The sequence below is a fragment of the Ornithodoros turicata genome, unplaced genomic scaffold (genome assembly GCF_037126465.1).
Source record: "Ornithodoros turicata isolate Travis unplaced genomic scaffold, ASM3712646v1 ctg00001466.1, whole genome shotgun sequence".
In the NCBI taxonomy this organism is placed as follows: Eukaryota; Metazoa; Arthropoda; class Arachnida; order Ixodida; family Argasidae; genus Ornithodoros; species Ornithodoros turicata.
In genome coordinates this window covers 8,169-29,311 of record NW_026999625.1, presented here as the reverse complement: position 1 = coordinate 29,311, position 21,143 = coordinate 8,169, and the positions used below count along the sequence as shown (strand labels likewise).

The following is a 21,143-nucleotide window of genomic DNA, read 5'->3' as shown; positions in this document are numbered from 1 at the left end:
ACAGGACAATATTGGAGGGGGAGGTGCGAGACGGACGTTGAACGCAGCGTTTTCTTCTGACAAGAAATATTCTCCTATTGGTCTGAGATTGGCGAAAGCTACTACTAAACGTTTTTGAGGGATTCTCAAATAAATTTCGAATATCCGATGAGGAGAGTTAAAGGAAGACGGAGAGGGCCACTGACATTTGGGACAGAGTACAATCCTATGGAGTACAATCTCTTCTAAATCCTTGACGCATGTTTGTTGGGGCGCTCAGCTTATACCACATCTTTCGTTTTCAGGCGTCCCTCCACCACAGTGCAATGATAAAACCTTATCAGACGCCAGGCTCATTTGCGAGCAAAGATATAAAGAAGCACACAAACCAACAGGTGCAAAACGTCGTGCAGACCTACAACCTAGAGATCTGAGCCGGGAGGAGGTGCACAAAGAACATTGCTGGTAAGCGCTTTTCCGCGTGCAAGTGGCCGTTCAAGTCGCGCTGCGACATCATGGTAATGAATGTGGATGAAAACTGTTCTCATCCAGTTCTACCCCTGGCTACAGGAAATATTCCTCAGGTATTTCCCGTGCGTTGCACTATACTTCGTGTTTGAATGGACGAGTAACTGAGAAACACCGGAGACAATGGGAAGCTTGACTGTGACTGAGCTTTCGGTCCTTGCACTTCCGGAGGCAGAATAATGAGAGGTACCACACCCGAGACAGGGACGAGACACAAACACACTGACAAAAAAGTTCTCATACACAGTAAAGTTCAACACATGACAAAACCCTATAGATTCATAAACTTCCGAAGCGGGGAAGACGAAGAACAAAGAGATTGCTTACACAATTACAGGTATGGTCGTCGCTGTAGTTTCCTCGAGGATTGCCTGCCAAGTGGTATTTTCTTTGTACAAAATACCGGTTTTACAGAGAAGGGGTTTACAATTGTTGCATTCACGGAGATGCAGGATAAGTTCACTAGGCTTCTTCCAGTGTAAAACTGCTGTTTACGGACACGATCATTCATTCAGTCCATTCTGGACTTCATAACCCGAAAAAACGCTTAAACGGGGTACAATAGACATCGAACTAGTTGCAACAGACGCAGTTTGCGTTGATTTGCAGCAGTACCTCCGTAGGTAACTCGTCTGCTAGATGACAATACAATTGCAGCACAGACATGAAAAAACCGAAGAAAACCCAACTTAACTCAACTTAAAAGCATCGCAGAACACAATATTGATGTCCAAATGTAGAACGATAGAAAATCCGATCTACCTCTAAAGAAGTATAAGGGAAATGACTCATGACGGGGCCTGCGATATTTCCAAGAGAGAATCATCTTGTGGGCACCGTCCGCGTATTTCGAAACCCTGACCGATACAGAAGAGCGGCGGCAGCGGCGGCAGAAAACCCCGAAAACCCGATGCGTTTGCTGTACAGACGCCGACGCCGACGGCGGCTATTTGTAAATTTGTACGCATCGCCCACAGGGCAGGGCGGAGGGTGGTGAAATGTGCTGGAGAACAAGGTTAGGTTGGAACACGCACGTAATTTTGAAGTTCTTTACCACGTGTTTGAATTACAAGCAAGGGTGGGTCAAATTTGACTACCCTTTGGACTGTAGATGGGACGGAACGTTACGAAGTCATAGTTAAGACCAGACAGACATTCGGAGAATGTGTTACGCCATATAAAGCAAGAGGGCAACAACTGTTAATTTGAACGTTCAGAAACTGTCACACAAGGAACAGTATGTCCTGTCGCACTGTTAATGTCAATGTCGTCCTTTCCCTGTCTGATTTAGTATGTTCCTCGAACCACATTCGAAGCACATCAAATGAGTCTCTTGCGTCAAAACACTTGTCATTTAGGAGACTCCACTAATAATTCATATGCTGTGAGTAAACAAGGTGCGTAGAATTGATCCACTGTACTGAACTGTCAATACGCTGTGTCACGCTATGTATTGCTGTAGAGTGTGTAATGCCAAGGCTTAGACGTACTCTGAAGGCAGGAACACACAGGCTATCTGTATTTCAGTGCAAAAGTGAAGACCATTGAAAACCAATCGAAACTGGCAAATTAATTCTGTATGTTTTAGGCTGGGTTGCATTAGTGCAGATTAGACCTCCGTAAACTTGAGAGTGCGGTGCCATGGACTGTGCAGGCAATGGCTCATTTGTTTATGCTCGCTAATTAAATCAAAATTCTAACATTTAAATTTTACTTGGGACACTTTTGGAACGTCTGTTTTACATATCGGAACTCTTAACCTTCAGTGAAAAATATTTAAAAACTAAACTATGTTGGCAACTGGTGATTTTTTCAAGTTATCAGTTGGTTTCAGTTTACACATTTTTTGTACAGAGAAGTGTCCAAAGCTATCCTACTCAGCTCACTTGATGTATCTATCGCATGTTCATTTGTCTGTCACACAAACAAAGGTAACAAAGGAAAGACAGCATTCACACAGGCCAACTTCCTGCACCAAGTGCACATTCATGACCGACTCAAATTGGAGGGAATCTATCACCGAACGAACCCTTCAGAAATTGGTTGTGCATTGGCAGCATTGTCACATGACTTGCCCTCACTTCCAATGGTGATGCAATTTTATTTGTGGCATAGTGCCATAATACTATTATTAGCATAATGTAAAACCCCAGACTAGGGAACACGAAGTATGTCCTTTCGTGTTCCCTAGTCTCGGGGTTTTACATTATGCATTGATCTTCACCAGCTCGCTTGCTTCCTAGCCATTTTTTCTCTATAATTAGATTGCATTGGTTACGAACTGTGCCGGTGTCGGTGAAAAACAATAGTTGTTAGGTCAAAGCCACAGGAGCATTCTAGTTGGCATTCCTTAAGAGAATGTTGTTCTCTTGGTGAAATAAGATGATGCGAGATTGTTTGTCTGCGGAGCTGCCTAGTATACGCAGATGGCACCGCCTCTAAGTTGGCCTGTTGGTCTGTGTGAACACTGCTTAAGGAGCAGCCACAAGGCATGCTTTGGAATCCTTCTCTACCTGACTTGTAGACAGCAAGGATGATGATGTCATTCCGCAGGTGATACAGCACGAGTGCTGTGCACCAGTTCAGTAGAGAAGAATAATGAATAGCAAAGTGTATCTTCCATCTGACCCTTAATTTCTGCCCCCCTATGTGTGAACCACGTGGATGAGGACAAAACTGACAGCAGCCAAAGAGCACATTTGTACACTGCTTCATGCAAGAAATACATAAACAGAATCAAACTAATAACTCGAAAAAGTCACTGAGTGTCAATGCAGTTCGTTCTCAGAATATTTTTTGCTGAAGGTCCTCGCACGCTTGCACGAAACGTCTGCTAACCTTGAGGCATTTCCTTTAACACAGCTCTCGCAGTACATTTAGCTTATAGGAAAAATTATGTCAGTGTGATGACCGCTCCCGGTAGGAACGACAGCACACGAGATAGGGGTACCTTTGGGGTAGTTTGTGGAAGAAACGAGGCCAACACCAGTAAATAATGGGCACACAATTTAATCTAACACAAGAGATCTGTGCATAGGCTGCCGGCTCACCACAATTGGACGTTGTCCTTGGGGCACAATCTGTGACGGCACAGTGTTGATGGACGCTGTCGATCTGCTTGTTGAGAGGTTGCACAGTCTGTAGTCCGTTTCGGGCCTTGCGACACCAGTTGTTCCGGGTTCCCCGTCCGAGCGATGACTTCTTGCTTCAGGCGGTTCTCTGACGAGTCTTGGTCGTCCGCCCTCACTTCTCCTTCTCCTTCTCCATGGTTATGGAGCTGCTCCCCTTTTATGGACTCTCCAGTCGCCATTCCCACTCGCATCCCTCGCTTAGGGAAAAGCCGGCAAAGTAATGAAACGGCTTCCTGGAATCGGCGGTTTCGTGTGAAGTCGTGATCGCCTTCCCTCTTCCCATCTGTCGCTTCAGTTTACGTGCCCAGCTACCCTCCGCAGGCCACGGCTGTTCCCTGCTTTGGGAAAAGTCGGGAAAACAGGGAAATTGCTAAAAAGAGAGCTTGCTCCGCACTATATCTTCGTGCTAGACGTTGGTTCGTCAACAGTTGACTTGGCTCCGGGTGGGGGCGTTCAAAGAATGTCGTGCTGTCCATTCTTTTAAACGGCCGCTGTCACTCCTGGGGTGCTCATACACACCCAAAGAAGATGCTAGTAGTAATATACGACTGGCCTGCTCGATGGGCACATCTGGGGAGCCCATTTAGTGATTCTAGAAACCTCGCTTCCTAGGAACATCACATTGTGATGACCGCTCCCGGTAGGAACGACAGCACATGAGATAGGGGTACCTTTGGGGTAGTTCGTGGAAGAAACGAGGCCAACACCAGTAAATAATGGGCACACAATTTAATCTAACACAAGAGATCTGTGCACAGGCTGCCGGCTCACCACAATTGGACGTTGTCCTTGGGGCACAATCTGTGACGGCACAGTGTTGATGGACGCTGTCGAGCTGCTTGTTGAGAGGTTGCCAGTCTGAAGTCCGTTTCGGGCCTCTCGACACCAGTTGTTCCGGGTTCCCCGTCCGAGCGATGACTTCTTGCTCCAGGCGGTTCTGTGACGAGTCTTGGTCATCCGCCCTCTCTTCTGTCTTCTCACTTCTTCCCCTTTTATGGACTCTCCGATGTGGACTACCATGTTGGACTGTTGAGAGGACGTCGAGCACTGCATCCGTGGAAATGCGGTGGCGACAAAAGCCTGCCATTTCGTGAGGGAATTCACCTTGCTTTTCGAGCCACCAGTCGAGATGACGCAAAACAATTCTCTCCGTAATTTTAACCACACTTGTCGGGCTCACTGGGCGAAAAGAGGACAGGGCATTTGGGGTTTTGCCTGATTTCAGGAACAACAAACAACGCCTCCTTCCATGTAGTTGGTAGGGCTCCCTGTTACAAAGATGTGTTGTAAACATAAAAGAGCGCTCGGCGTGACCAGACGTCAAGGTTACCCTGTGCGTTGTAAGTGATGTTGTCTGGTCCCGCTGAAGTATGACGATTTACGTTTGATGTAGCCAGCGGGTTCAATGCAAAAAAAAAAGAAAGAAAAAAGAGAACGAGAGAGAAAAAGAGAGAGAAACTGTTTTTCTCTCCTGCGAAGCGCGCACATTGCTGTCTACTCTATGAGATGCAATCAACCGCGACGTGACAACTTATTAGCCCTCAGTATGTTAAGAATAATCTCTGATTTATGTAATATTTACATGCTACCTTTTCCAGTGTAATGGAATACAGCAGGGATTGCGTTCTGGGATATCTAAAAGAACACGGATGCAGTGATCCAGATTTTCTTGAGATTTTTCTCGAGAATATACGAACCGAATGTGGAGCATCTAAGTGGAACTGTACAGGTAAGCGATATTATGGAAAACGACGTACTGTAACAACCGGACAGGACCTAGCGAAGCGACCACAGTGTTTTATTTCTCTGCGCGACGTAAAACGTTTGAGACGGGGCACAACCAGAGCACACGCGACTCAAAAGCAGCCCAAGTTTCATTTTCACGAAGCAACTAACATGATATAAACGTGACTGGTAAGCAAAAGAGTAGGAAAAGGGACGAAAAGTGCCAACCAACGTGAGACAGAAAGGAATCATGTCAAGCCAAAGTACAGAAGACGGATTAGTCGAGTGTGCTCTCTCCCACGTTGTTGCCCTATTGCGACCAGTGATTTACGTCGTGACGGCATCCGCCAGTCAAGGAAAGGAAATATTACATCATGAGGTGTCCATCATGAGGACCAACCAGTTGATAAGATTCTGAGTCACACGCGACTGTGTTGGGTTCCGATATACACTATAACCTTACCTATGGTCTGCTAAAATTGCCTATTAGCTCCAAAATTCGTTTCGTTTTACGAATTTGCCAACCATCAAAAACAACATAGTAACTGCCGTTCTGATGCCTCGAAGTAGATTTTATTGGCAACATTTTTTAACCCAATCTTGACAGCATGAGGTATGACACTTAATGATAACACTAGAAAAAATGTGGTCTCGTTCCCGATCGCGTTTACAGCTACCCTTGGGGTAATGAGGAAATCTTAATTGAACAGAATTATTCGTTAGTGTAACGCAAGGATTTTGATCACTCAACATTCGCCCAGTGTCCCAAGGGTGACTGTTATCGCGCTGGGAACTGGGACCGAATTTTCTCCTGTGTTACTATTAAGTTTGACTGGAGCTTTACATGAACCGAGCCAGACGCAACTACAGAAGGCTGTCATGCGCCTCGTTGAGAAACACAGGTGTCGCTCGCCATTTTATTCACTTCCTGTTAAGGTCACTTAGAGCCAAAGTGTCCGAATGCCCGCACTAGGTATGCTTACGGTATATTCGCACGATTCCTGGCTTTTTATACGTCGTACTTGGATCACAAAATTCGGCATGGAACCACGAACAGGCAACGCGAAAAGCGTAATGAAGATGTTTAAGGTATATAGGTAGGCATATCGCTTCCACCGCGAATATGATGATTTGCAGCTAATCCACTTACCGCTCATCCCGTGTTTGTTCGAAATGTAGTAGAGGGCGATGCAGTGACCTTGCTTCTTTTGCGAAGTATATAGGGGAAAACGAACCTTGCTCAATCAAAAGCATTTCGTTCCCAGCGCTGTATCGAGTGTGCGCAACGACTCAATGGGCAAAAATACTATTTTTTACGCAAATGCAAAGCACTGCCTTTTATTTCGAAGCGTATACGAATGCATCTCGATATAATATTTCGCTCTATTGCACCAGAGTGCAAAAGAGAAGATATGGTTGAGAGATTTTCTGAGGCCGACGCTGAGTGCGATGCGAGGTACAGACAAGAACATGGTCTCACTACCGGAAAACCCACAGATTTGGTTCCCGGTACGACCAGATGTTGGTAAGTGTTACCTCCCAGTGAAATAAGGGCACCGAAGCACCATTATCATACCGAGGGCGCTTTCGAAGGCAAGCTGTTATGTGCAGAGCTCTAGTGCTAATCGCTTGATTCGCGTAGCAGCGCACAAAGCGACTGTGAAATGGCACAGGGCAAAACTGCATGGGAACGGTGGGAGAGCGAGAGAGGGTTGCAATAACAGGATGCGGGTTGCGCACGGTTTCCTTTGCATTTTAGCCCCACAACCCAAGCAGCACAACATTCGAGAGTCAAATATTGGACCAATATTGCCAATGTTGGCTCAAAGTTGAATCAAGGGTGAATCAATGTTGGTCCAATATTTGGGCCAAGATGTTGTGCTGCTTGGAAAGAGGGCAGCTCGCGTGGCCGTGTGGTTAACGTGCTGTCTAGGTCACGCCGAGACCGGGTTTGAATACCGGTGCTGGTGGTGCTGCCTGAGGCCTTATTGTCGACAAAGTAATCTGCCTCGATTACTGTGTCTCTCGTCTGCCATTGGTCATCCCCCCTTGACGGTCGCGCCTTCTTCCCGTAACAACAAATGACTGGCAAAGACAAAGTAATCGAGGTCGCACAGTTTGACGAGAATAAGGTCATTGGGGTGTTTGCTGGGTTCTCTTCGGACGCTGTGAGACGTATGTCGACATACTTCCCTTCCCTCAGAAGTCTGCCCAGGACGCAAATTCCCCGGCACGGCAGCCAGCATGTGTCTGTTCCTGTTTGCTACTATATACAGTGTTGCTCGAATGAACGAACGCGACACCGCAGTGTTCCCACAATTATTTCCCAAGCTGTACCCGCTGAAGGGTGAACACCACCCGTCTTGGTACCGATAAACAGTGTTGTACGTAGCGCCGTTACTAGTAGCGGCGGTACCGTATCTGTTACTTTTTCCGGTAGCGGAGTAGAGGTCGCGCTACTTTTTTAAACTGGTAACTAAAGAAAAACCGTTACAAATTTGCGGTGGCGCGATCTTTGAGCGCTGCCGCTACTTTCCGAGGTGGGGTTCGCGACAACTTGACTTCGACCTATCGATGAAAGATGAAAGTCGCTGAAAAGGTTAGCCAGCTGTAGGACTCGAACCCACATCGTCTGAATTACCGGTCCAGGGCTCTACCAATTGAGCTAAGCTAACACGCCTCCCCAGCGACTTTCGGGGAGCGTAATCGGCAGGGACTAAACCAGCCTCACTCTCTCACTCATCCTCCTTTCACTCTCACATTTGTGCTCACTCATACACACATTCACACGACGGGATCAACGCAAGCGGCAATCATCAAGCGATCATTTCTCTCATGTTCGACCTATCATTAAGCCTCCACTGTACCTGCCTTTGAACAAGCTGTCCGATATCACAACTCATTCTGCGAAGACCGGGCAAATAGCCGAAAGGAGGGCACAGAGGCCGTTATCTTTCAAAGAGACTGTCCTCCACGTGTTCCCTATTTGGGATTAAGCTTCTTGAAGATTTGGTGTGTTGTGGGAGTTTTCTTCAAACTGACGTCACTCCTACTGCATTCTGGAACCGTCCTCGCTGACATTCACATGACAGTCAGACAGTCATGACATTCCACATGACATTGCACCATGTACGCTTAGGTGCTTGACCGTTGCCATTTCTTGTACGCTGCAATGGAGGGACCATGGCCTGCTACCAACCATCCAACCAAAACAGTAGACGTGATGTTTAGATGTCTACTATGCGCCTTGGTGGGAAAGCTTTATCTGTGCGTCAAGGAAGTCGACGTCCAATTTGAAAATGCACAATATGATATGTTTACTAGCTTCTCGTTCCGGGCAATCTGAGTTATTTTTGTGACAAAGCTGTTGAACCTTTTATCGGTAGACTTGCTTCGTGCTTTATTTGCTTTAGAGGAAAGGAAAATATATGCAGGATATCGAGTAGGCTTTAGTAAATCTGTAAAAAACGGTTTTCCAAATTTTAGCCTTCAGGCGACCTACGTGTAACACCCATTGGACCTCGAGTTATTATTTTGAGATATTATTTTTTATTATTTATTATTTTGAGATATTATTTTTTATTATTTATTATTTTGAGATATTGTTTTATTTTATTATGTATTATTTTAAGACGTTTGAAGTACGCCATCAACGATACTGTTTGTTTCTTTCCTCAAAAGTACACATGAAGTATCGCATTACTTTTTACAGGTAACGGTAGCGCAACTTTTAGGTGCGTGTAACGATATCGGGATTTCGTTTTCGAGTAACGGGCACAACACTGTCGATAAATGAAGAGGCGAAGTAAAGTGGCCGCAGTGGAAGAGGTTTCTTTTCTTTCGTTTTGTCCCGGTCATATGTCTGAGAATATAACGAGATATTACGAGATTTCTGGGATATAACAAGAATTTAAACACCCTCGTTATCCAGGCACGTCTCGCGTATGTGTTAGTGTGTGTGCTTCGAGCCACTTTAAAGCCGAACCAATTTCGCAAAGTGGACAGTAGGGACTGCCCAGCAAACAAGATACATCCACCAAATATCCGTAAGATATCTCGCCCGGGACGTTTGGATATCCACTGGAGTTTGGCACAGATCCGTTTTACATCCATGTGATATCCCAGCGACTACCATTTCTGCCATGTTTGTAGATCCACTGAAAGTCCCTGCGACGTCTGTCACGGATATTTGGATATATACGGGAGATTACGAATATCGTACATATTTTGCTTTTAACAATTTTGTGCATCACATATTTAGTGTTTGTAGAGTGCGTAGAGACCACTGCAACTGTGTACCAGCAAATAGTATTTATTGTGTGTTTTAACCCATTTCATACTATTGGGAACAAAACATTACCTAACAGGATTCATCACAGTACAGCAACACCGTGGGACACGCCAGCATAAGTGCCGAACTCTGCCCGCCTCACTTGGACCACTTGGGAAAACCCGCAGTAACCTCTATTTGCGAGCTGGATGGAACATATACTGAAATACAAATCGTTTCACACACGTTCGTTAGGAGTAGCGTGGCATAAACCATTTGTAACGGTGACGAGGATGTATATTCGCAATTCCTGTGTTTCTGCATCAACCCACAGTATACCCTATAACATTTCTGACATCCCTTCCTATCAACTACTCTGTTTTTAATTCAGGTTACCATCTCTATAAGGACAAACAAATATTTCCTGGATCTCCCATAGACATCCCTAGGATCTGCAGGCTGCTTGTCATGGGACATTCAAACATCCAGAGCGCGATATCCTTCCAACATACATGGGACATCTGTTGTTTACTGGAGTAAGCCCAAAACGCAATGAAATTGTGCGATATCCCATAGATATCCTATGGATGTCGAGATATTCGTGACGTTCGCGACCTTGTAGGGATGTCCCAGGGATATTAATGGTTTGCTGGGTGTACGATTGAAGCAACAAATATACTGCAGTAACAAGAATATTAAGGGGATAAAGACGAAAACAAATTATTCGACGACAACGGTGCAACGGAGCAAGTTCCTGGATAAGCTGGTGCTCTGGCAGGTGACGATATCGGATTATTGAAAGAATGCACTATATTCATGCATTTTCATACAATCTATGCCGTAGCGTTCAAACATGCGCTTTTATGCAGCATAGTACCCTTCTAATCAGTTCTGAACCTGGTCAAAAAATGTTCCATCGCCTATTTTCATCCCCCAAATGCGAAACGAAGACATGCATGTGCATGTCCAGGTATTGCTATCTCAACGAAGGCTTCTGAGGGGTGTCTGGCATGATGTTTTGCATGAGGTGTGTTTTGCGTGGGTAGTTCTGCCGGACTACCTGAATCTTTGAACAATACCTGTGTTGCGCCTGTTCTTCGTCTTTAGGAAGAGGCATAATTATTTTTGTTACGTGATGCAACGTAGATGAGATAGGTGAATTTGAATTGAATTCAACGGACCAAGCGGCTCTCGCGCGACACACAGCAAGGCTCTAAAACAGAGCTCATCGCGAGGTCCCTTGCCAGGCCTCTTGTCATTCTTCCAACAGCGATAAATGTTAATGTTAAATCACGCCCGTATAACGAATTTGGTTGATATATTTTGTATACTTTTGACCGTACCGATGTGCAGTGCGTGACTTATGCACTGGGGATTTACGTATCTTTGCATTTACGTTCATTGGTGAAACACGTTGCAGTTGTGTTGTGTGCGTATCGTGTATATATTGCCCCCCCCCCCCGTCTATGACTTGATCGCGCTACAACCACGAGTAAATAATTGAATTCGTGTTTCGACCATCTCTTCCAGTATGTTGCTTTACGGCAAGGACTGCGTTCCCCTTCGACTCGTAGAAAAAGGATGCGATGCTTGGATTCTCGCAAGATCCGAAGAAATGTGGAGCAAGCGAATATTGGCTGCATGTGACCCATCGACCTCGAAGTGTGAGTACCGCAGTAGCAAGACTGCTGGATGCGTAATTTGTCCTCCGTAGCGTCTTCGTGACATCCGTGATAAAGACGTCCACATTTTTGGGTTCGCTCTAATACAGGACTGGTGTCAGTTCACATCAACACATTACTTCGCGAACAAAAAAACGCCGTAACGTAGACTTAATATAAATTTTCCATAGCGCTTATATACAGGGTGTTTGCTCTAACGTGTCCAGAAATTATATTTAGAGCGAGCGATAAAAGAAGCAAATGGTGCCTTTCTGCTACGTGAGTAAGAAACAGGTACTGCTTCTCTAGTAGTTTCTTAGTTAAGCAGCCGAAAAGTAGCACTCGTTTCTTGAATAGAATTCCTGGACACGTTAGAGAAGACACAATGTGTAGAAATATATACAGTGTGGTCCACCAAGCATGACAGAAATTAACAGTAAAAACGTCGGCCCTGGAGGGACATGCGGTCAAGGGATTTTTTTCTGCCAATGACTTTTGCCGTAAATTGGTAACATTTTTACTTCATTTCAACTGACTGAAACTTAATTTCTTGAATTGATCTCCGAAATTTGCCGAGGCAACCTAATGGTTTATTTGCGTAAATTGGTTCCCCGTGGTCACGTTTACTCAGTATAGCAGTTAATACCACTCGTACTGCTACGGCAATTAACGAAATAAATTCGCCGAAATTCCGTGGAAATGAGTCTTACACTCTAAACCAGGTAACGCATATGTAACGGTTAAGTACCGCTTGGCCAAGAGGTACATTTTTTTTAAATGTACCTTTTAAATTTAAGAGGTACATGCGCCATCATATGCGGTACATGCAACGGATAGCGCGCAGCGATCTAGACCTACCCGTCGGGGTGGTTCCCCCTTCTACGCTATGTTAACAGCCCCAGAAAGCTACGCTGTACGATAAATATCACAAAGAAATACCTTTGAACAATCTGTTGGTCCATCTGTTGGTTCGATCGATATTCAAAAATTACATCAATTTCCGGGGTGATGCTTGTCCATCCCGAGCGTGCATTGTCATGACTCATGATGCACAAACGCCGAACACACGGGGCACAACGTATATGGATGAACGCTGACCACTGCATCTCTCCTTCACTATTATCTGTGGTCACGCTTCTTTATCTTTTTCACACCTTTGGATTGCTGTTCTTCCCGCAGAAGCTAACACCAACCACAGAAGATGATTGACTCACCCATTTACGACATCGCCTGGACGTAACCTAGGAGAAAATACAACGTAAAAAAATCCAACAACCGAAATACCTTACCTGGAAAACATGCCTACTTGCCTGTGTAATCCAGGTGTAAAGTGCAATATAGGCTTCTCTAATTCACGCATCAACGTTCGCGTATGAAGCGCAAAGTTCGTTGTCTCCGTCAATCACTCGTGTCCAGCCTGCCGGTGATCAGGACCATTGAGAATCAGAGCGAAGATGTACGAAAATGCGTCGTGCGGACGAATACCGACTATGCGACCTCATAGATATAATACGGACCTTAAATGACTCTAATCTTGAAAGCGTCGAACGAGTTTCTTCAAAGACCGAGCAGACTCGTCCTCGCTCCCCGACGTTTCAAAACAAACTGATTTGCCAGCGGTTGCAAGAAACGCGTTCTTCCCTAACGTGCGATCCCTCACGGTCACGGGTTCTAGTTATTGCACTTCTTTGATAGAATGATAGTGCTGACCCATTATAGCACTGCTGCGTAAGGGAATTTATTGACTGGTATTCGGAATCACGCGAAATATTTTTGCTGCGCATGGAGATCGTGAGACGGCGTTTGTACTCATGCGCCAGAAACACGCGGTACACATGAGGTATAGAGGATGGCATTACTTGCTGCGCACATCCAGAATGTCCGGAAGGCGCTACGTATACAATGAGCACTCCGTTTTTGCGAGCTGTATTTTGGAAGGTGTAAGGGCCGTGGATAGCACGAGCCCTACCAGGGTACCTTTGCGTACCATGACCAGGTTTCCTACGCGTAGCACAGGGATCTTGGTCGAATGGCGCTTATCGTAGGACATCTTCATTGATTGTCTGTAGCTCATTTCTTCACGAGGAGTAGTGCGTTTCTCATGCAGCTGTACGCCATCGCGGATATCAAGTTCTTGTCTGCATGGAGCACTGTTGCCCACCGGAAGCCGCAAAATGGGGTGAGCATCCAAGCTCTGCTGTTTCCGATCTATTGTGGTGGTAAACGGCTGCTTCAAGACAACATTTTCAGCCTTCCGGGAACTCGGGTACAACATGATGTACTGTTTGTTATCCCGGATTGCTCGTTCGGCAAGACCATTTCCCGCAGGGTGGTATGGCGATGCATATGTGAGTGTGATGCCACGTTGGTTCGCCCAGTCTTGTAGGAGCTTGCTCTTGAAAGCCGTTAAGCCTTGAAAGCGTTATCGGATATTGTAGTCTTGGTGTTTTGAAACATGCGTCGGCTCAAAAGGGCTAGTATGGTGTGCTAATTTTCTTTTCCCACTCGCTCTGCAGTCATCCGTGTGCATTGGTCGATGGCCAGTCGGAAGGACTCAGTTTTCTTCGTACTCTCTGGCTTCTTCTGGATCTAGGCAAAATCAATGTGGACGACTTCGAAGGGCACTGAAGAGTGTAATTACATCGGGTTGTGGCTAAAATTTCGCTTTTGCGAGTTGACATATATGACAAGATCGGACGTATTAGGTTACATATGCCATCATTCCATGCCAAGTAAAGCGCTGCTTAATTTTTGCATATGTACGGGTGAATCCGTCGCCACAATGGGGAGTGTCGTGATAAAGCGAAAGAATCGTGGCGTGTAGCGACGGTGGAACCAAGTACTTGCCGTCTTTGAAGCTCAAGTCTTGCGATGTGTTGAAGACTGTGAGATGGTCAACATTGTGGTTGTGCGATAGCCCTGAGAGCGCGTCCCTATCCTGGAGAAGTCATCCAGGACGATGTATGACTTCACAGTCATAATGCTGGAGCTCTAGTATCCACCTCTCTATCCGGTTTTTTCGGTCGTGCTGTCTGAAGTAGATGCGTAAGGGCATCACTATCTGTGACAAGGTGAAACCTTCTCCATCCAGTTAAGGTTGAAAGTACCTCAAGGCCACAAGGATTGCAAGTGTTTCCTTTTCAGTCGCAGAATAGTTGAGTTTAGCTTTAGTAAAGGTGTAGGAGTACTATCCTATGACATGCAATTGTTGGTGAGTAGATGCGGTACAGTTACGGAGATAGAGTATAGCAGCAGTTCCATAGTATGACGCGTCAGTATGTACCTGTAAGGGAAGTTTAAAGTTTGGCAGCGTAAGGAATGGATCGGAGGAAATGTCAGAAACCAACTGCTTGTACGCAGCTTCGCATTCTGCTGTCCCTACAAAAGGTACGTGTTTCTGTGTTAGAAGAGTCAGGCGCTTTGTTTTCCTAGCGTAGTCTTTGATGAAAGCCCGAAAGTGTCCAGCCAGACCAAGGAAAACACGAAGCGAGTGCAAATTGTGTGGCTTGGCAAGCTGAGTTATCCGTGCTACGGACTCTGCTTTTGTTGTCTTTGTGTAGCCATCAAATACGCGCCCTAAGAAGGTAACTTGTAACATGAACTTGTAACTCAACCCTCACTTGTCCTGCATGTTTGAAAAACTCACTTTTCTTAAAGTTGACTTAAAGTGAGGCTCTGCAAAGTGCCTACCTCACTTGTGTCAGATGATGTCCTCCCGGCTCACGACGTGTCCCCACGCCAGCTCTCTGTTCGTTCCGGCTTGTCCAACCGCGACTACGAGCTCGTGCGTGGTAACGACGTCCTCCATGGGCAGAGGTGCACGAGACAGCGCATCTGCCACCTTGTTAGAGGTCCCCCTCCGATATTCGATCGAGAGGTCGTACCGTGGCAACGTCCGACTCCAACGTGCAAGTCTTCGGGCGGGATATTTCAATCTACTCAGCCAAGCGAGTGCCTGATGGTCAGTCTGGATTGTAGATTTCGCAGCATCCGGATACATGTTGAACTTATTCAGTGCGAACATGATAGCTAGACGCTTTTTCTCCGTCACGGTGTAGTTTCGTTCAGGCGACGTCAGCGTGCGGCTTACAAATGCCACAGGCCGAAGTTAACCTTCGCGCTGGTGTAACAACACCGCACCCAGTCCATAATCCCTCGCGTCTGTCTGCACTACAAATGGGCGATTAAGATCTGGGAGATACTGACAGGTGATCTGCGCTATCGCTTCCGCCAGAGCGGAGAAATCATTATCTTGTGCTTCCCCCCATGACCAGCGCTCACCTTTCCACAATAGCCAAGTTAATGGCTCAGTTATATCCGAACACCTCGGTATGAATTGTCTATAAAATCCAATCATACCAAGGAAGCGCTGCAAGCTCTTTACATCCTGCGGGCAAGGGTAGTCTAGGATAGCCTTCAGCTTATCCTCGTCCGGCCTTACCGTGCCGGACTCCACCGTAAACCTGAGCGGGTCGATTGGGTTAGTTGCCAACTGCATCTTTCGAGGATTGACCGTCAACCCAGCGGCTTGCATGCGTCCCAGCAGCACTTTCAGATGAAGGTGTTCCTGGAATGAACGTGAGAAAATTACTACGTCATTCATATAGGCCATGGGCGAAGTTGTACTTCGCATCGCCGAGAACCTCGTCCATCATTCGCTAAAAACTAGCCGGGAAATTTGGCAGTCCAAACGGAAGCCGGACGAGCTCAAACAGTCCCCTATGACAGGTAAATGCTGTCTTTTCGACATCAGGTACTATAATCAGGTACTATCGGTATCTGCAGGAATCTTTGACTGCAGTCCGAGATTGTTGACACACGGGCTGATCCCATCGTGTACATGATCGAGCCTATAGAGGCTCACCTCGTTCAACCGACGGTAGTATACGCACAACCTTGTGGTTCCATCTTTCTTCGGAGCCAGTACCAGCTGAAAGGCCCATGGGCTGCGGGGGTTCTCACAGCACCCATCTCGATCATCTCGTTAAGCGCAGCATCGAGCAACTTGCGCTTGTGAACGCTAAGCGGCCGAGGATTTCATCTCCAACGCCTTGCGTCGCCGGTGTCTATGACGTGTTCCAAGTGATCGGTCAAACCAGGTTTTTCAGTAAACATCCATGATGATGGTAGCAATGCTTGCTCCAGCATTTCCCGTTGCCCCGAGGTAGCTGGAAATCCTCACAGGCCCTCATCCAAGGCAGCAGTTGCAACTATAGGCTTTCGGTATTCTGTTCCGTGATGCACCAACGTGCTGTGATGGTCCAGCGAGGCGAGGTACTCCAGCGGCTTGCTGCTTTGGTTCATCGCTGTTGCCAGTCGGTTCCCGGTTTTGCCGTGGCCAGTCGCCCTGCACCAGGGGTCGTCCACTCCAGTAATTGATAGAAGGTACAGCTCCATGCATGCTGGTATCCTCCGAGATGTAGGTCCAGAATGAGTCCCCTACGGATAATGAAGTCGCGCCCCTGGATCATTGCTCCAGTCACTCCAAGGAAGTAAACAAAGCGTTGTCTGACCCGATGTTCATCGACGGTCGAAGTAAGGCGTATCGCGCCACCGGCAGGTAACCGCATCACAGGCGAGCCTTAGGCGATTTCTGGTCGTCCGTACCGAGATGTTCCGCCCTCGACACCAATCGAGGATTGGTGTCGCCGATCAGGGAAACAGCTGCTCCGGTGTCCACCAAACCTGCAGCGTATTTGCCCTGAACGCGCACCACGATGTCATCTTGCAATCGGCAAGCTGGACCGAGGCCACTGTATTACCAGAAAATACAGCACGGTTCGAAGTAACCTGCCTCTTATCGCTGTTCGCTCCGGCAGAGACGTGAATGCGTGTCACCTCCTCTTTTTCCTCTACGAGACGGTTCGTTCCCCCATACAGTTCCTGAATCGCCCGAACGTTTTCCAAAAGGCTCTCATCACTATGCTGCGTCGGGCTGCAAGCTCTTCGCGCATACGCATCACATAGTTTAGGGGGAGGAACTCGCCCGAAACTGATGCTTCAATATGCTCAGAGAGAAACGGAGGCTGGGACCTACGCCACAAAGCCGCTGAGCTTAACAGTGCTGCGGCTCAAATATTTGTTCAATACTGGACCCATATGGGCTGCCAAGATTACCAATATTGGACCAATATGGGGAGCGCAACCAGGCTCTATATTGGACCAATATGGGCTGCCTATCTTGGCAAGCCCATTTTGCGCCAATGTTGCCCATATTTCTGTGATAACGCCAACGGGGAGTCCGTGTAATAATAAAGCTTTATCCGGTTTAACATTCACAACTGATATTATTTCTCTCTTCCCCCCTTTTTGATTTTTCGTTTCTGCAAATCTCGTTGATCCAAGTTGCCATAGATTTACAGAAAAACAACACTGCATGGCCGCAAAAACGAAGAACGGGTGCTACGCCCGTCTTGCTGAAGGACACGGGCAGTCCCACGGAATTGCCAGTGCCAAACATCCCTCAGAAGCCTTCATTGGGATCGCAACGGTCTATAAACCAAAAATTTCCAACCCGCTCCGAGAGTACAAAGGAGCGAAACACTTTCCTGACGGTGACGGTCATATGCCAGAGCAATTTACATTGCTTGCATTAACTTGAAAGCACCTAACTTTACAGGAGCCATCCCTTGCTATCAAACATGTGTTTTTTACTTGACCTGCCGCAATTCTGCTATCATTGAGTAACCAGAGACATTTAAGGGGAGGGGGCATATGAAACGTCCGTTCCTACTGTCGCGCATACGCATTAGCTGTAGGACGCGTGATTTCGCTCAAACGGCCACGCTCGCTCTCAGTCAGTTCGACCTAGTGGCATTGGCATCGCGAATCAAGGTGGCGGCTGCTTCCAGTATGTGGAAAGTGAGTTGTCGAGTTCTAGTGAATGTTACAATGGGATTGCTACGTGTGTTGATTGTTTCGGATTGTTGATTGTCGATTGTATCATCTGCGGGAAGTTGCTGGATGTAACGATGTATTGAATTGGGCATTCCACACGCTTCAACGTCCAATCTTGCCATGCTGCTTGGGCATTTGTGCAACACGAGTACGTGCCATTTTCTGTATTTCAATTAATATTCATATATCAGTCAATATGGGGTGTACACAGGCAATATGAGGCCCATATTGCCAGGATTGTCCCAATATTGGCTCAAACTGGGCATTATGGGACCCATATTGCCAAGATTTTCCCAATTTTGGAGAAACTGGCCCCATATTGCACCCGTATCGTCAATAACCAGCCAATATGGGCCCAATATTGTGTGCTGCTTTCGGCAATATTGTGTGCTTATTTGACGGGAACAAATCAGCACGGGGAATCCCCGGGGGAATGGTACGGCAGGTCGAAAACACCAGTGTTGGGGCGCCAATTTTGTGGGATCCGCGGCCCACAAACCCGTGGTGATTTCGAATACGACCCGCCGTAACCCCGAAGAAGACGAACACAACAACTACAGAACGACGAACAAGGTTTATTTTCTTGCATGAGACATAAACTTCCGCCACCAACTGAGCCCCAACAGTGCGCTCCTTATCACTTAAGTAGCTCCTTAGCAGGCCGTAATGCGCACGGGTGAGCACACTTTTGCTCCCAGCCTGATTTTCTTATTGCGCCGGTGCTATCAACGGGTTTCACGGCGACATGACACCTCCCACACCACATATATTAAGTGAACTAATGGATGTTAATGTTAATTGAGGATTAGTCGTTCAGCAGTTCCATCCGCTGTCATGCAAGATGTCTTGTGTTCTGAAGTCGGAGTTATATTACAGAAATGTGAAAGATAAAGAAAGCCCATATACTCCATCCTCATTGTAACACCATACTTTCATGCGGGATTATTAAATGAATATATTCTGCGCCCCGCCGCTGTACACTCGAAATGCTGTCCGCATTATTTCGCAGGTGATTCCACACGCGATTTTTTTCTTTAGTATGCATCCATGTCAGCAGGTCAAGCGCAAAGTTACGCGAGCATGTCGAACGCTCTGTCATATAGAAAGTAGCGAATATGCTTTCTAGCGGAATTTTGTTCCTACTTCGAGGCATGATTTCGCTGGCTGTAGGTGTCCCCCATTGCTGTATTTGGTATGATTTTTTTTTCATATTTTAATGCCTTTTTCATTTTATGTATCGCTCATACAGGTATCCGCTGAAACAGGCAAACGTTTGGAATATTTCTTATTTCTTAATTTTTATATATATTGGAATTTTGGAATAAAAAAAAAAGGATTTTACGCGCCCGTTTCTCGAAAAGGCCCCTTTTTATCTGAGTCATTTTCGCCAGGACACTTAAGTCTGAAAGCAGGAAAAGTTTTACACTGAGAAAAACTAAACGGAAGTCCACGATAACGTAACAACCCAACCACAGAAGGTTAATTTACCAGTATAGATGCACAGAGCTTCGTTTTCTTCGTCTGAGCAAACTACAAGAGCTGGTTGTGCTGGAAGCGCGGTCATGGTTAATATTTGGTAAACGTGCTCGAAAGCCATACAATACCCACCTGTTGCATACCGGCACTTTCATGACTGATCGGCGGATGCCAACTGTGCACGGATGCCCCGAGTGACAAGTTCGGTGAGAGTTACACGATGTCAACTGTGCGTTCATACAGCCCAGCAGTCTAGACATTGGCCTTTGACAACGCCACGCCGTCGCAATCTGTCAGTCAAGGACAATCCCCCCGAAAACCATCGCGAAAACCAGAGAGCGGCGTCCGCCTGACTCTAGCCACAATCAAGCCGCCGACGGTTGCACGCAAAGTGATGCAATCTGCAGCACTGACACGCTTTCGAATTTGGCAACATTGCTAAGCACCAGGCTTCTATCCGGCACACACTTTCGCGAGGCACTCAACAAACAAAACAAATAAAAGCATCCACTTTTGTTTCCGTCAACACATGTAGGGAACTTATTTTATTTTGTCTCGTTACTCGTTATTTTTGTTTATTATTGTTGCTAACGTTTCGGTGGCACTGCGGATAAGGCTGGCAGGCAATTAACGAGAGCAGCAAAGAATATCCGCGCTTTTATCCGTCGCCGGTTTTTACCTCTGATATATCTATGTGGGATCAAGTCAAAACTGCTAACAAGGGATATTCCCTAGGCAAGTTATAAAAGGGGGACTCTGAATTGCTTTATGAGTACCCAAATATGTCGTCTTTTTCGTTTTCAGGCTTGCAGTGCAATCAAAAAACTATATCCGATGCCGAAGATGTGTGCTTAAGGAAGTACGAACAGGAACATGGCATTATTTCTAGAGGCCTGATGTCCGGCAATGACAAACAACTGTGCTGGTAAGCTCTTTGTCGAGTGCATGCGGCGGTTTCATAAATAAGAAAATCCGTAAACAATTTTGCGGAAGGCTTCGCGGAAGGCAGGGCAGAGGCCTTGTTGTTTTAGGTTCTGACGTTATCGGCCAAGTTAACATCTTTATCCAGCGTCAGCCCCTTTTCCAGTACCAATCTGGCACGAACGCGTTGGTCTCGCATACCAAACAATGAATGCTGTCAGCAATGAGCAAGCACGAACATCCGTTTCAGTTTCACATGCACAGTGAGCGATGATGGCCGAAAGGCGTTGCACGAAATCCTTTACTGACTCCGTACCACCTTGCTTTGTCGTGAAAAGTTTGAGGCGTTCAAACTACTTTTGGGAGTATCATGACCAGCAAGTCTGCTGGTCAGCCCTGAAATATGCAAATAGGTTGCACAAATGTTTGGAAAGCTCGTGAGTCGGAGACGTTATTAGCAGGCTGCATTTGTCCCCGTCTTCGGTGAACCTAGCCACGGGAACAGCTGCTTCAAACCATATTGGGTACACATTCCACTTGTCGTTCGAGGGAACG

The 21,143-nt window shown here is 46.5% G+C and overlaps 1 protein-coding gene across 1 annotated transcript; it reads left to right on the top strand.

Annotated features, from left to right (window-relative positions):
- Positions 1 to 291: 291 nt before the first annotated feature.
- LOC135377041 (uncharacterized) lies at positions 292 to 20,592 on the top strand (the record flags this gene model as incomplete). The annotated part of the gene is made up of 5 exons (XM_064609393.1): positions 292 to 444; positions 5,237 to 5,367; positions 6,759 to 6,888; positions 11,164 to 11,297; positions 20,472 to 20,592. Coding segments are annotated over exons 2-5 (512 nt in total), but the record flags the coding sequence as incomplete, so codon positions are not given.
- Between the last annotated feature and the right edge of the window lie 551 nt (positions 20,593 to 21,143).